The sequence below is a fragment of the Ahaetulla prasina genome, chromosome 5 (assembly GCF_028640845.1).
Source record: "Ahaetulla prasina isolate Xishuangbanna chromosome 5, ASM2864084v1, whole genome shotgun sequence".
NCBI classification, from domain to species: domain Eukaryota; kingdom Metazoa; phylum Chordata; class Lepidosauria; order Squamata; family Colubridae; genus Ahaetulla; species Ahaetulla prasina.
Window position 1 is genome coordinate 79,626,819 of NC_080543.1, and position 13,847 is coordinate 79,640,665.

Sequence of the window (13,847 nt, forward strand, 5' to 3'; positions counted from 1 at the left end):
AGATCATTTGACGACCGTCGCCAGGAGGGCTTTCTACCAGGTTCGCCTGGTTTGCCAGTTGCGCCCCTTCCTCGACCGGGATGCCTTATGCACGGTCACTCATGCTCTGGTTACCTCTCGCTTGGATTACTGTAATGCTCTCTACATGGGGCTCCCCTTGAAGAGTGCCCGGAGGCTCCAGTTGGTTCAGATAGTGGGAGCCACATGTTGCTCTCATGTAACACCTCTCCTGCGCAGTCTGCACTGGCTACCTGTGGTCTTTCGGGTACACTTCAAGGTGTTGGTGATTACCTTTAAAGTGCTCCATGGCTTAGGGCCAGGGTACTTACGGGACCGCCTGCTGTTACCGAATATTTCCCACCGACCTGTACGCTCGCACAGAGAGGGACTCCTTAGGGTGCCGTCCGCCAAGCAATGTCGGCTGGCGGCCCCCAGGGGGAGGGCCTTCTCTGTGGGGGCTCCCACCCTTTGGAACAAACTTCCCCCTGGACTTCGGAAACTTCCGGATCTTCGGACTTTCCGCCGAGAGCTGAAGACCTATTTGTTTGTTCGCGCAGGACTGGCATAGGATTTTAAATAGGATTTTAATTAGTTTTAATGTTTTAACATTTTATAATTCGGGGTTTTATTTTAAATGTTTTAATTCGGCCATTTGTATAATAATTTTTAATTATGGTTTTATGTGTATATTGCTGTTGTTTTTTATTATGGCTGTAAACCGCCCTGAGTCCTTCGGGAGAAGGCGGTATAAAAATTTAATAAATAAATAAATAAATTTACACAGGCACAGAATTTAAGGGAAAATTTTTATAAAATGTTTTACAGATGGCATTTAGATCCTAAGAAATTGTCGTGTATATATCCAGATATGCAAGCAAAATGTTGGAGATGTAATTGTGATGATGCTACATATTTTCATATTTGGTAGACTTGCAAAAATATTAAGGCTTTTTGGATAAGAATTTGGTGGACTCTACAAAATGTTTTGAAAAAGAAGTTCCTGCCGCAAGTTTTTTTGCTGGGAATTATCACGAACTGTGATTGAGTAATTGAGACTAAGTTGATTTTAAATTTAATAACAGCGGCAAGATTACTAATAGGACAGTATTGGAAGAAAAAAGAAGTACCTACAATAGGAGAATGGAGATTGAAAGTTGCCAATTTGGCTGAGATGGCAAAAATCTCAGCCTTTTTGAAAGACAATACGCAAGAAAGATATTTAAGTGAATGGAAAAAATGGATTGACTATATTCAAAACAGATATCAGACTAAGAGTTATCAGACTGCCTTTGAATGATTAGGATGTATTATTTTTTATTGTTTGGGGGGAAGTTAGGAATTGATGAGAATTGTAGGATTATAATTTAGTTAGGAAGGAAAAATTTTTAGTATATATTTGCTTTATTTTTACTATACCTTGTGTTTGTTCCGGGAATTGGGGAGGGAGGGAGAAAGGGAAATTTTGTAAAACTTTTTCAATAAAAAAAAAAAAAGAATTGATTGTAGGCAAGCTGGATTGAGAGGACTGGATGCTGGGGCAAGCCTTAATGTTCCTGAGGATGGCTTTTGGCAACCTTAAAGCACAAGAAGACCGGCCCAGGTGGAAAACCTTGCTGACCAGCCAACTTCAGCCATGGCAAGAGATGAGGCAACAACTTCTGCTGCCCCAATGGCAGCAGCAGTGGGACCCATGGCAGCAGCAGCTTCTCCTGCACCTGGCCCCACAGCCCAGGCTGCACTTGCTAAAGGAATAGTGGCAGAGAGGATGCAAAACACAACCCTGGGCATAAAGTTCAATGGAGACCCCAAGCAGTTGCGGTTCTTCCTGGTGCATGTTTGAACATACATGCAAGAGTATGGTCCAGAAATAACCATCAAAGGTGCTAAGGTATGGTGTGTGGAGGGGACCATGGTTGAATGGATGGCCACCATCCACAACGACAATGCCTTAGAGCTGAGAAACTTTGTCGGCTTCATGGCCACCCTTTGGAAGCACTTCAAAGTCCCCTTAGCTGATTGCAAAGCCAGAGACCACATAAAAATCATCAGATAAGGGTGCAGGGGAATGGCCAAGTACACCCAGGAGTTTTGCAACCTGGCCTGCCAACTGACCGACTGGCCAGAAGACATCTTGATCAGATGCTTCTGAGACAGGTTAAATGACAAGGTCTACAACAACTGTGTCTCCAGGTGAGACACCCCCTCCATAGCTGGTATGTCCTTGCTTGACCTGGTTCGATCCACATACTGGCCAAGTTGTGGATGGCGAAGATTCCATCCTGAAAAGAAGGAGCCTCAGAAACAACTGCCACAGATCGCACACTGATGATCTGCTGGCTGCTTTAGGTGCGGGAAGGAGGGGCCCTGAACTGCTGATTGCTGAGCTGCATGCCCAACCCAGAAGGCAACTCTGGGTCCTGCCAAAAAATTGGCAAAACCACCATAGAGAACCTATGAGATAGCCCTGAAAGGAATATAAGTCATAGAGTTCAACACATCTCCCAAGGATGTGTTCAACCAGCCTGGTGGACAGTCCAGTGGAAAACATATCAGATTACAACACTGATCCCTTGGTAAATCACCTGGTCAACCCAGTGATCATCCCTATAGAACTGGTCATTCAATCCAAGGGGAGCCTAGTAGCCCTCTTGGACTTGGGGTGCACCAGATGTCTGGTTAACCCTGCCCTGGTTGAGAAATTATGTGTGACACCCACCTGATCACTCATACGTGTATGAAGGAGCAACCCAAATAATTTGATCTGGTATCATTTCCACCCTAAGATAAATGTTAACCAAGTAATATAAACCAACAGAAAAGAAAACTAGATTGGGCATTCATGTTTATTGTGCTGACCTAAAAATGGAGCATTAGAAGCCCTCTCAACTACTCATGAGGATTCAAATTATATGAAAAGGTGAGACAACTGTAGCATCAAGCTTTAACTCTGGCTTACATACATTCAGTTAAATTCATCCATGTGTTCAACTGTACAGCGATGGGGATCCTTCTAGTTTTGGTAAATTGGAAATAAATATTTAAACAAGGATCTTCTATAACAAAATAAACCATATGATGACTGCTAAGATGATTGTTAAAGTAGTTTATATTTAGAGATGTTAGGTCTTTATCAGAATTCAAAAGTCTGATCTTTCTTTTAAGAAGACAATGTCCATATCATATATATATAATTGTATCATATCATATCATATCATATCATATCATATCACAAGCCAGATTTATCAATGCACATATCTATGTGCAGTGACCCATTTATCCCCTCAAGTCTGTGGATTGGTCAGCCAGTCATAGGATTTACTATGTACTGTGTGAATTTAGTGCAAAAATAACTTGTGGAAAAGAACATAGTCATAAATTTAACCTGAGCTAGAGACCCCTCCATTATTTATTCCTACTGGAAGTTTCCAATGTGCTTCATTTGCATGACATAGTAAGCCCTTACAAATTAAAGATCATTATTTCCCAATGTGTGGTACAGGAGTGAAGGAACAATCTATAATGTTTTATGCATAAATTAATGTCAAATCAATCTGTTTTGTATTATTATTTGAACTGCACAAGTGGATTTAGATGAGAGCTGTAGAGTTTCTGAAATTCCAACTACTGCACTATATACAGTATTTAGAGTGGCTATTATATAAATTATTACAGTAGACAGGGATAATTTAATCTAAAGTTAAATTTAAAAATGTTCCACACCTCAGCAAAATATATTATCAATACTTACATTTTCTGTTGTTCCAGTAATTACATGGAGACCATCGTATGTAGATTTAATGTACATACCCTAAGAAAAAGACATCATGGGAAAGAATTTGAAAAATTTTTCCATACTAACATCCAACATACATTTCTCATCTATTTAAAATTCATCTGCTAACGGTTGAGTGATACAATAGAATACTACTATGAATAATTAAAAAAAGGGATTTTATCCCATTCCTCAAAAAAACCTCAAGATCAATATATATTAGATGTAAATTATTTTAAATTTTGTGGCAACTATCTTAGGATGGTATTCATTTATTTGTAATTATTCATTATCTGACTTAGATTTGTGTGATATGAAAGCAACAACTGTAATGAACCATAAAATTATTTAAAATAATTCTATATGGTAGCATGTTCATGTCTACTACCCTGGAGCGGGACACATAATCTCACCTTTATAAGTGCAATCTATAGGTACACCATTATAAACCATAAAGGCAATAAAAATACTAGGCAAATCCAGATTTGTACTGAATCAAACCAGGCATACTTTTCAGATGTGTCAATCATTTTATACTGTACAACATATGGTTTCATGGTAACAGGAAGCTATATAGGGTTTCCCATAATTATTTGAAGTGATATCTTAATGTTTTTAAAAATCCAAAGTTTCAAGAAGTCACCATGAAAGAAAATGGGGAAAGATTGTAAAAGGTAAGGCCATCTTTTCATGATAAAAAATAGGTCAATTCTTCTTCAATAAAGTAAGAAGAATGTACTGATTTCGGAGGATTTAATATATAATATTTTAATAAACATGTTAATTGAAATATATGCTGATTGAAACAAAAAATAGGTAATTATGCAGAGAATTATTATAAAGCATTTCAAATTACAATCACTGAACTATTTACTTACAGTACTAACAGGATCAATAAAAAGGTTTCTAATATATGTAAGCATTTATTTCGCAAAGTTATAAATTTGAACTTTACTGAAAAAGTTGTATTCTTTATAATTTACAATATTCCCAATGTTCAAATGAATATAAAGCCTACAGTGAACATAAACTTCCAAATTCATGCTGATATAAATGTAGGTTATATTTTTCCATTCTAATTTTTACAGTACCCATTGATACATTTCTTAAATGACAGATCCAGTCTGTCTCTCTATGGTTTTAATATTTTTGAATGCCTAATTGGTAGATAGGTCTAGGGTGCCAGGTGAAGAAGCTGATTTCCAGTTTTACTCATGTTGAACTCATGATTTGATCAGCTGAACCAAGCATCTATTTATTTGTGTTTTTATACCCCTGGTAAATAGAAATGACCAGACATAGTTGGCTCTCCTGTTGATGTGGGAGAGGAATTCTAAGGAAGGTGTGGTAGAAACTTTGAAAAAAGTATTTCCATGTATCATTGCACATAATTATAATCAGTCTCCAATTTTTTTTCAGTAAACAAGACTCTTGAATAATAAGTCTGAATTTACCTTTAATTGTTCTTTGATGAAAATGAATAAGTAAATTTTCTTAATTTAAACTGTTATTTAAAATCTGCTTTAAGAACACTTCAATATGTCTTATAAACAGCTCTAATACTTCCTTTTACTGAACTCTGTCAATTTCTCTTCCTGAAGAAGTTAGCTTCATATATCAAATTACCTTGGTTAAATATATTTTTATCCTATTTTAATTTTAAGGAGTTTTTTTTTTAACTAGCTCTGTTCTTTGTGTGATTTTTAAAAATCGTTATTATTATCATCAACTTCTTTGTTTTTCTGTCTTAACATAACACAGTTATGTGTCTGGCTTTTTTTAAACTGCAACTATCCGTTAGAAGAAAATGCCCTCTGTCTTAAATTACACAGACAATTTGGAGGGATATAGCTTGTTAATTTAAAATAAATAAAATTTGGTCTAAATCTCTTGTCCTCCATATTATTTTATACTAATTGTTAAATGGCTTCCAAGATAAAGGATTATTTGCTCTTGAATATATAGTTAAAACTTCATATTTATTTTCCATAAAACTGTCATTTTTTTAAAATGACTTTTCAGGAAATTGCAACATGATTTTATAGAGTTCTAGCTGACAGAACTTCCTTTGGTGCCTTATTTCTTGATAACTGCCCTGCATCAGATTTCTCCTTTGTTTCCCCTCCTTTTAGTTTTAATGGGCTCTTCATTTGGGGGATCTATAACAATTAGCTGCAGCCATCTTGCCATGGTCAACTCATCATGGGACCAACTAGCCACAGCCAACTCTCCATGAGACAACTCACTGCAGGACAAGAGTTACACCAATATCAAAGAAATGGTGGAATAGAATAATTAAGGAAAGGAGCAAAAGGAGGGACAAAATGAAATGTGAATGACAAAAATTAGAATAACGTTTATTTTAAATAATTGAATTGTTAAATTGTTGCACAGAGAGTTGGCTATGGTGAGTTGTCCTGTGGCAAATTGGCTGCGTTGAGATGTCCCATTCTGGATTTTGAAGCTATCAATCTGTGTATTTTGTTACTACTAGACCTAGTTCTTTTCATTAAGCAGCAAAATATAACCCCAATCTTTAAAATTTGCAATGCAGATTCATCTTCCTATTCTGTAGAAATGTTTTGTTGCAATTTTTTTAGAAAAAAATTGTTATGAGCCGGGGGGGAGGCGGCCTCTTGACCAGAGACCAGTTATCCTACCTATGTGGTTTTGTCTAGCCAGCCTGAGGCTCCACCTGGCACAGACTACAGCAGGTACCAGGAACCCCAGCCAGTGAGGGAAGTGGTGATGGGGTTAGCGTCAGCAGAACCAGGACTGCAAAAGGAACCAGTTACTGAGAAGATGGCAAGGTTAGCAGTCACTCCCAGCGGATGAGGCAGCAGCCTATTTCCGCCCACCCCCATCAGCAGCAAGCACTGCCCCTTGGAGGGCCTGACAATAGGCTGGCTGGCTTGGCTCCCTCAGGCCAAGGGGCCCCTATAGGCTATTGGCAGCCGCAGCCATGCCCCTGGACCCACCACACCTGAGGACTATTTTGATAGTGAACCCACCGAGTTGGTTTTGTTTCTGAACCAGGTTGTTAGCCACCTGAACCACTTTGTCCACTTATAGCCCAGCCATGGGCCATGATGACAGCAGCATTGGAAGGGGAAGCTGCAAACTGGGTAGCGGATCTTTATAGTGAGAATGCTTGGAAGTTGGGGGATGCCAGTCTATTGTTGGAAGCCTTGCAAGACCGTTTTGAGGATGTGACCCAGGCCAGTGGCCAAAGGGGAATTTATGGTGCTAAAGCAGGGAACCTGACCAGTGCCAGACTATATCCAGAAGTTCCACCGGCTTGTCAGGAAGTTAGAACAATGGCCGGAGCAGTTGTTGGTCCATCAAGACAGATCTTGATCAGGAGTCTGAGCCAGGCCTGTGCATACTAGGGCCTACCTCCTCAGCTGAATGAGTGGTACCGGGCAGCCACCGAGTTAGATGCTAAATTGAGGAAATGCTGCCCCAAGGGCATGGAGATTCCCTGAGAGACAGCCGACCATCAAAGGGCCGGCCCCACCTGCAATGGCCAGTCCCCAAAGAAACCCCCCTGCCCGCCTATGCAGTGCTTTAGATGCAGTCAGCCAGGCCACCAGGCTGCTGAATGTCTGACCTCTACACTGAAAGGGGGAAGCAGGGAGCTAGGGAAGGCCAAAAAACCATCCCAGAAGGCCCCTGAGAAATCCAGGGCAGCATACCAGGTGGTAGAGTCACTGCCAGATGAGGAAGAGGCACCAATCGAGAGGAAAAACCCACAGCTCCCATATGACAGTGATGATGAGTGCCCCCATCCAGCTTTTCATGGTCCAGGTGTCTTTCACAGCCCCTAGATTGGGGGTTCATGGAATGTTTGAGGCCTTGATAGATTGCAGGTGTACTCCATGCTTGATTAGCCTATTGACGGCCACCAAATTGGGGATTAGGACAAGCAGGTTGGCCAAGCCTCTGCAGTTTGAGCAGGTGGATGGTTCCCTGATGGGGAGGGGGTGTCCCAGCCACACATATCACAGAGCCGGTGCAATTGGAAATGTCCAGGCACTGGGAGATGATCCATTCTCCGTTATGGTGGAGACAGCAGTCAGAGTGGGTGGAGCTCCTCTGTTCAGATTGGATAACTGAGTCTGTTGAAGCTGAAAGTCCCGCCCCTTGCTGCTGGGAACCCCAGATTTTGACTCAGTTGTTCAGCCTGGACAGTTGCGTTGTGGATTTCTCCCTGCCTGACTTGCAGGATACATACTTGTGAGTAACATTTTTCTTATTTTTTCTCCGCTGGCTGCAGAAGTGATTATTACTTCTGCTTCAATCCTGTTGAGCTGCAGGCGTTCCAGGATATTTTTGGTGGGGTTTTTAGCGCCCCCGAAGCCAGCAGGGATTGGATGAGTGGAGTTATTCACTCCCAGTATCGTTGGGGCAGCTTCTAGCACTGCCGAGGGCTTGCTGTCGTCATATCCAGAATGACTGAAACGGTGATCCTGGACTGAAACGGTGATCCTGGACTGAAACGGTGATCCCCACTTGTCCACTAGTTGGACAAGTGGGGCCTGACCATATGGTGGGAGGGAGGGTACAGGAGGCTGAGGATAGGTGGGGGTCCCCTCCCTCCACTGCACGAACAGTTCCACAGGGAGAGGACCTATGCTGGAGCAGTGAGGCTCCAGAAATCGGAAGCCTTCCCTACCCTTTGGTGTACACAGACTTAGTGGACATGTTCAGTAAAAAGAAATGTGATGTCCTGACTCCTCACCATCCAACTAACTGTGCCATTGAGATCATCCCTGGGATGAAATTGCCCAAACCCAAGATATACTCAATGACATCCCAGGAGATGGAGGACTTGTGGTGCTACATTGATAAGAACCTGGCCAGGGGGTTCATTCAGTCAACACGCTCCAGGATCGCTGCCCCTGTATTGTTTAAGGAAAAAAAAAAGATGGATTGTTGCATTTGTGCATGGACTTTAGAGGCATAAACAGGGTTTTTGTGTAAAATATGTACCCGCTATCCCTGATGAAGGGCATGTTGACCCACCTGACTAGGGGCAAAATCTTCACTAAACTGGACTTATAGGAGGCATACTATAAGGTTCTCATAAGGGATAGGGACGAGTGTAAAACTGCCTTCAACTGTCCCCCAGGGAGCTACCAGTTTAAGGTGATGCTGTTTGGATTGCAAGAGGCCCCTGTGGTGTTCATGAAGCTCATTAACAAGGTGCTGCATGAGCACCTGTACAAGGGCATGTTGGTTTATTTGATTGATATTCTAGTATATACTATAACAATGCATGAACATATCTAACTAGTACAGTTGGAAAAATTATTTGTGGCATATTTGTACGCAAAACTATCCAAGTGCGAGTTCCACCAGATCCGTTTGGACTATTTGGGATACTGGATATTTGGCATGGGGGTGGAGATGGATCCCACAAAAGCTGTCCTGGAATGGCAGGCACCCAGGACACATAAGCAGTTGCAGAGTTTCCTGGGGTTTGCAAATTTCTATAGACAGTTCATTCCCTCATTCGCCTGGGTAGCTCTGCCAATCACCAACTTACTAAAGACCAAACCTGCCACAATCAAGCCCTGTCCCAATCAACCCCTCCAGTGGACCATGGAGTGCCAGTGGGCTGACACTCTGAAGGCCCTGTTTGCCCAGGAGCCAATCCTCAGACACCCAGATCCCAACCAACTCTTTGTCATCCAGGCTGATGCAAGTGACATAGCTGTTGGAGCCATCCTTTTGCAGCACAACAACAAAGGCAAATTGCAACTATGCACATATACCTCCAGGAAGCTCACTGATGCAGAACGAAGGTGGGCAATTTGGGAAAAGGAATCATTCACAGTGCATTAGGTGCTGCTGACATGGCAACATTTCCTGGAGGGGAGTAAGGTGCCATTTGAGGTGTAGACGGACCATAAAACCTTGAGGCCTTATAGACCACATGGACGTTATCATCAAAACAAGTGCGGTAGGCACAGTACTTTAGGAGCTTTCAATTCGCTTTTAAATAACATAACTGGTGGGAAGAACTTCTTAGCAGATGCCTTGTCCTGGTTGCCACAATACAAAAGCAGTCAGGAGGAAGTAGTACATGTGATCATTCCTCTGGCCCATCCAGTTGTGAAAATTGTAGCCAGCTAACAAGCTAAGGGAGGGGCAGGGTCTGAAGCAAATGACCTGACCCAAACCCTGAAAACTGTGTTGTTAACAGACCTCTGGTTCCTAAGGGACCAAAAGTTGTTAACCCACAGGAAGGGGTTAGCATGGAAGGATACTAAACATTCCTGGTGTACTGCAAACACAGGTCCTACAAAGTTGCTATGACATTAAGCAAGCCAGTCACTTCGGCTACCTGAAGACATTAAACCTGGCCAATAGGCAGTTCTGGTGGCCACGGATGAAGAGAGATATCAAGGCCTACGTTGCCTGACCTGTGCCACCATGAAAAAGAGGCCGGGGAGGCCTCCAGGTCTCCTGAAATCAGTAGCCAATGTCACTGTTCCGACTCTCCAAAACCAAGAAACAGAAATAAAAGGTTCGATTAACTGCTTTTAATTCTTGCAGGCCTGGAAACATCAGCACATAGCAACCAAAACAAAGGCAGCAAGAACTGATGCTGCTTTCCCACCAATAACACCCCCCCACCAGTGCATGCCTGCCCCACCCCACATGGCTGTAGTACTTCTTGAGAGGCCTGAGAGGCCTGGAATCTTTCTGTTGGGCCTAGTTCTTTCTTCTGCTGCCGGCCTGCTCTCCAGTTGATTGTCAGCCACCTGCTTCTTTGTCATCAACTTCCCATGCCATGAGTCTACCGTTTTTCATTATCCCGGTGAGAGTCCCCCCCCCCGCCACCAGAATGGCAACCCTTAGATGGTCCACTGGAGGCTTGCCGTTTCGAGGGTTGACAGGCAGCTCCCCTCTACCATGGAGATGGCATCTGGAAGGTAAGCAAAGACCATAATTACTTGCTTATTGAGCAGGGTCTCACGCAATCATTCCTGCCCGGTTTTCAAGGGTGCTCCCAGTGGAACCATCTCACCAACCATGCAGCCTTCACCCCCAACTCCTCACCCAAGGTGCCTCTGACAGGAGATACCCCTTCCATTATACCAGGTATTGTAGGGCCCCCCTATGAATGCAAGAATTTAAGATCTGCTCAACCTCGTAGTGCACCTCCCGCCCAACTTGAATGGCCCCAGGTTCATGCTTCAAGATCTCTCTTACATCTGAGGTCTCTACATGTCTCAAAACACTACTGTAGAATACTGGGTGTATTCTCCCCAATAGATGATGGAATTTCAGTTCCACTATGACTGGGTTGAGTATATGGACTATGGGAAATAGACCTAGGAATGTAGGGGCTAATTTATGGCAGGGCACCTTTAGACATAGGTATTTGATGGAGAGGTACACCTTCTCACCAACCCAGAATGGGATATGGGGGCTCTGCTTCTTGTTGGCCTGGATCTTTTGGGTTTCTGCCACCTTCCTTAATGCTACTATCACCTCCTACCATACCCTTTGCATGTTGTCCACCCAATCAGTTAGGTGAGGGGGACTCCCAAGGATACTTGGGAATGGGGATGAATTCTATCCCATTGGCCACTTTGAAGGGTGTGAACCCGGTGCTGCTGTACACTGTGTTGTTGTATGCTACTTCTGCAAAGGGTAGGAGGTCAGCCCAATCAATCTGTTGGTAGTTTACATAACATCTCATGTATTGCTCAATCATGACATTGTCTCTCTCTACCAATCCATTGGTAACTGGATGAAATACGTAACTCAGGCTTGAGAAGACCCAATCATTCTAAGGAACTCCCACCAGAATTTGGCTGTGAATTGCACTCCCTGGTCCGAGATGATCCTTTGTGGGATGCCGTGGAGGCGGTATATATGGGTGATGAACATCTTTGCCAGCTTACATGCTGACGGGAGGCTTGGACAGGCTTGGTTTCAGAATAGGTCAATAATTGTCCATATAATAGTATTCCCGTTATTCTTAGGGAGCTTTACAATGAAATCCATGGTCAAGTGATATTAGATACAGGTTGCAAGAGGTCTGGTGATTTCCCTGGTCATTTTTTCATTGTTGCACAGATTGTACAGCTTCGGACATAGCCCTCTAGATCTTTTTTCAATTTTGGCAAGCAAAATTGACAGTTGACCAGATGTAGGGTTTTCAGGAACCCATAGTGACCAACTGACTTTGCATCATGGCACCACTGCAGCACAGCCATATGCTGGGTGTGAGGGACATATAATTTGCTCCCCTTCCATGCCAGGCCATCTCTCTGGGTTAACATCTGCTGGTTCTCCTGAAACCATGGGTTGGTGGGCAGACCCACCTTCAAGGAGTAGGTCATCTCATCCAGTCCCTCTTCTGGTTGTTGCATTGCCTGCATTCAGGTTGTGGCTTGAGCCATGGATTACTGAGGAGGTATAATGGCATGAACTACGTCTCCCCATCCACTATTGTATTGCAGCATCCTTGATAGGGCACCACTAGAAAATTCCTCCCCCTAGGAATATATTTCAGAGTAAAATGGAAGTGTTTAAAATACTACACCCACCTGACCTGTTTGGGGGACAACTTGCACGGAGTTTGGAGGGCTTCAAGGTTCTTGTGATCTGTCTACACTTCAAAGGGTACACGACTCCCCTCCAGTAGATGCCACAATGTCATCAGTGCTCACTGGACCTTGTAGGCTTCCTTTTCCCAAATTGCCCACTGCCTTTCGGTGTCGTTGAGTTTGTGTGACATATAGGCATGCGGTTGCAGGTTACCCTGCTTGTTGGTTTGGAGAAGGACATCTCCCATGGCCATGTCGCTGGCATCGGCTTGGACCACAAATACTCGCTCCAGATCTGGATATTTTAGGACGGGCTTCTTAGCCAACAGCACCTTTAATGTTTCAAAGGCTCTTTGACATTCCATTGTCCATTATATTGTACATTATATGGTTGGTTGGGTCTGATTTTCCCCATTGTGTGCTTTGTCTTAAGAAGGTTGGTTAGCAGTAGGGCCACCCATGCAAACAAAGGGATGAACTGCCAGTAAAAGTTTGCAAAACCTAGGAAACTTTGCAAATGCTTGCAAGTTCATAACCAATTGCACCTTCGCTGGATCCATCTCCACCCCAGTGTTCAACACACAATATCCTAAGTAGTCCAAACAGGTCTGGTGGAACTCGCATTTGGACAACTTTACATATAAATTTGCCACCAACAGTTTTTCCAGGACACTGCACACCAACTGGATATGCTCATCCATGGTTTTGGTATAAATCAGGATGTCAGCAAAATATTCAAGTACTCCTTTATATAAATGCTCATGCAAGACCTCGTTAATTAATTGCATAAGCACTGCTGAAGTTTATTGCAAGCCAAATGACATTACTCTGAATTGATAACTTCCTAGGGGACAGTTGAAAGCAGTTTTCCATTCGTCCCCTTCCTTGATCTGGACCCGGTAATATGCCTCCCTCAAATCAAGCTTGGTGAAAATATGTCCCTCGGCCAAACAGGACAGCATGTCCTTCAGGAGAGGAAGGGGTATGTATTTTTAAAGCACACTCCATTGAGTTCCTGAAGTCTACACACATCCTTAGTGTCCTGTCCTTTTCCCTGAACAGCACTGGGGCTGCGATCTAGGACCTAGCCAGCTAGATGAATCCCCTAGCCAAGTTTTCCCATGGTGTCATTGATTACATTTTTGGCTTTGGCAGTTTCTCCACTGGACAGATTTCTATGACACAGTCCATGGGCCAGTGCAGAGGAAGGACATTGCACTCCCTCTCACTGATTATGATGGCAAGATCTCTATACACGGGGGGTGGGAGGGGGAGGCCGGATTCTTTACAGACTTGGCCTGCATGTTCACAGGCTTGTGTCTCGAAGTGGGCCCAGCCCATGTCAAGCCACAAGCCCAGTTATTGGCCCAGCCACAAGCCCAGCAATTGGCCCAGCATTGAGATCCCGTTTCCATGGTTGTTCATGCTGAGGGGTTTGGGGCCATTGCCTATCCTCAAGTGCTGACATCCACCCTCCCATCAGACAGTTGGACCCCACTTGTCCAACC

General features: G+C 43.3%; 1 protein-coding gene across 4 annotated transcripts in view; it reads right to left on the minus strand.

Annotated features, from left to right (window-relative positions):
* Positions 1 to 13,847, minus strand: part of CNKSR2 (connector enhancer of kinase suppressor of Ras 2) — a 574,134-nt gene that overhangs the window by 313,471 nt on the left and 246,816 nt on the right. For all 4 annotated transcript variants that reach the window (XM_058186957.1, XM_058186956.1, XM_058186955.1 and 1 more), the window contains exon 7: positions 3,749 to 3,808. In XM_058186957.1, coding sequence (XP_058042940.1) covers positions 3,749 to 3,808 — 60 coding nt within the window. The remainder of the gene's footprint in view (positions 1 to 3,748; positions 3,809 to 13,847) is intronic.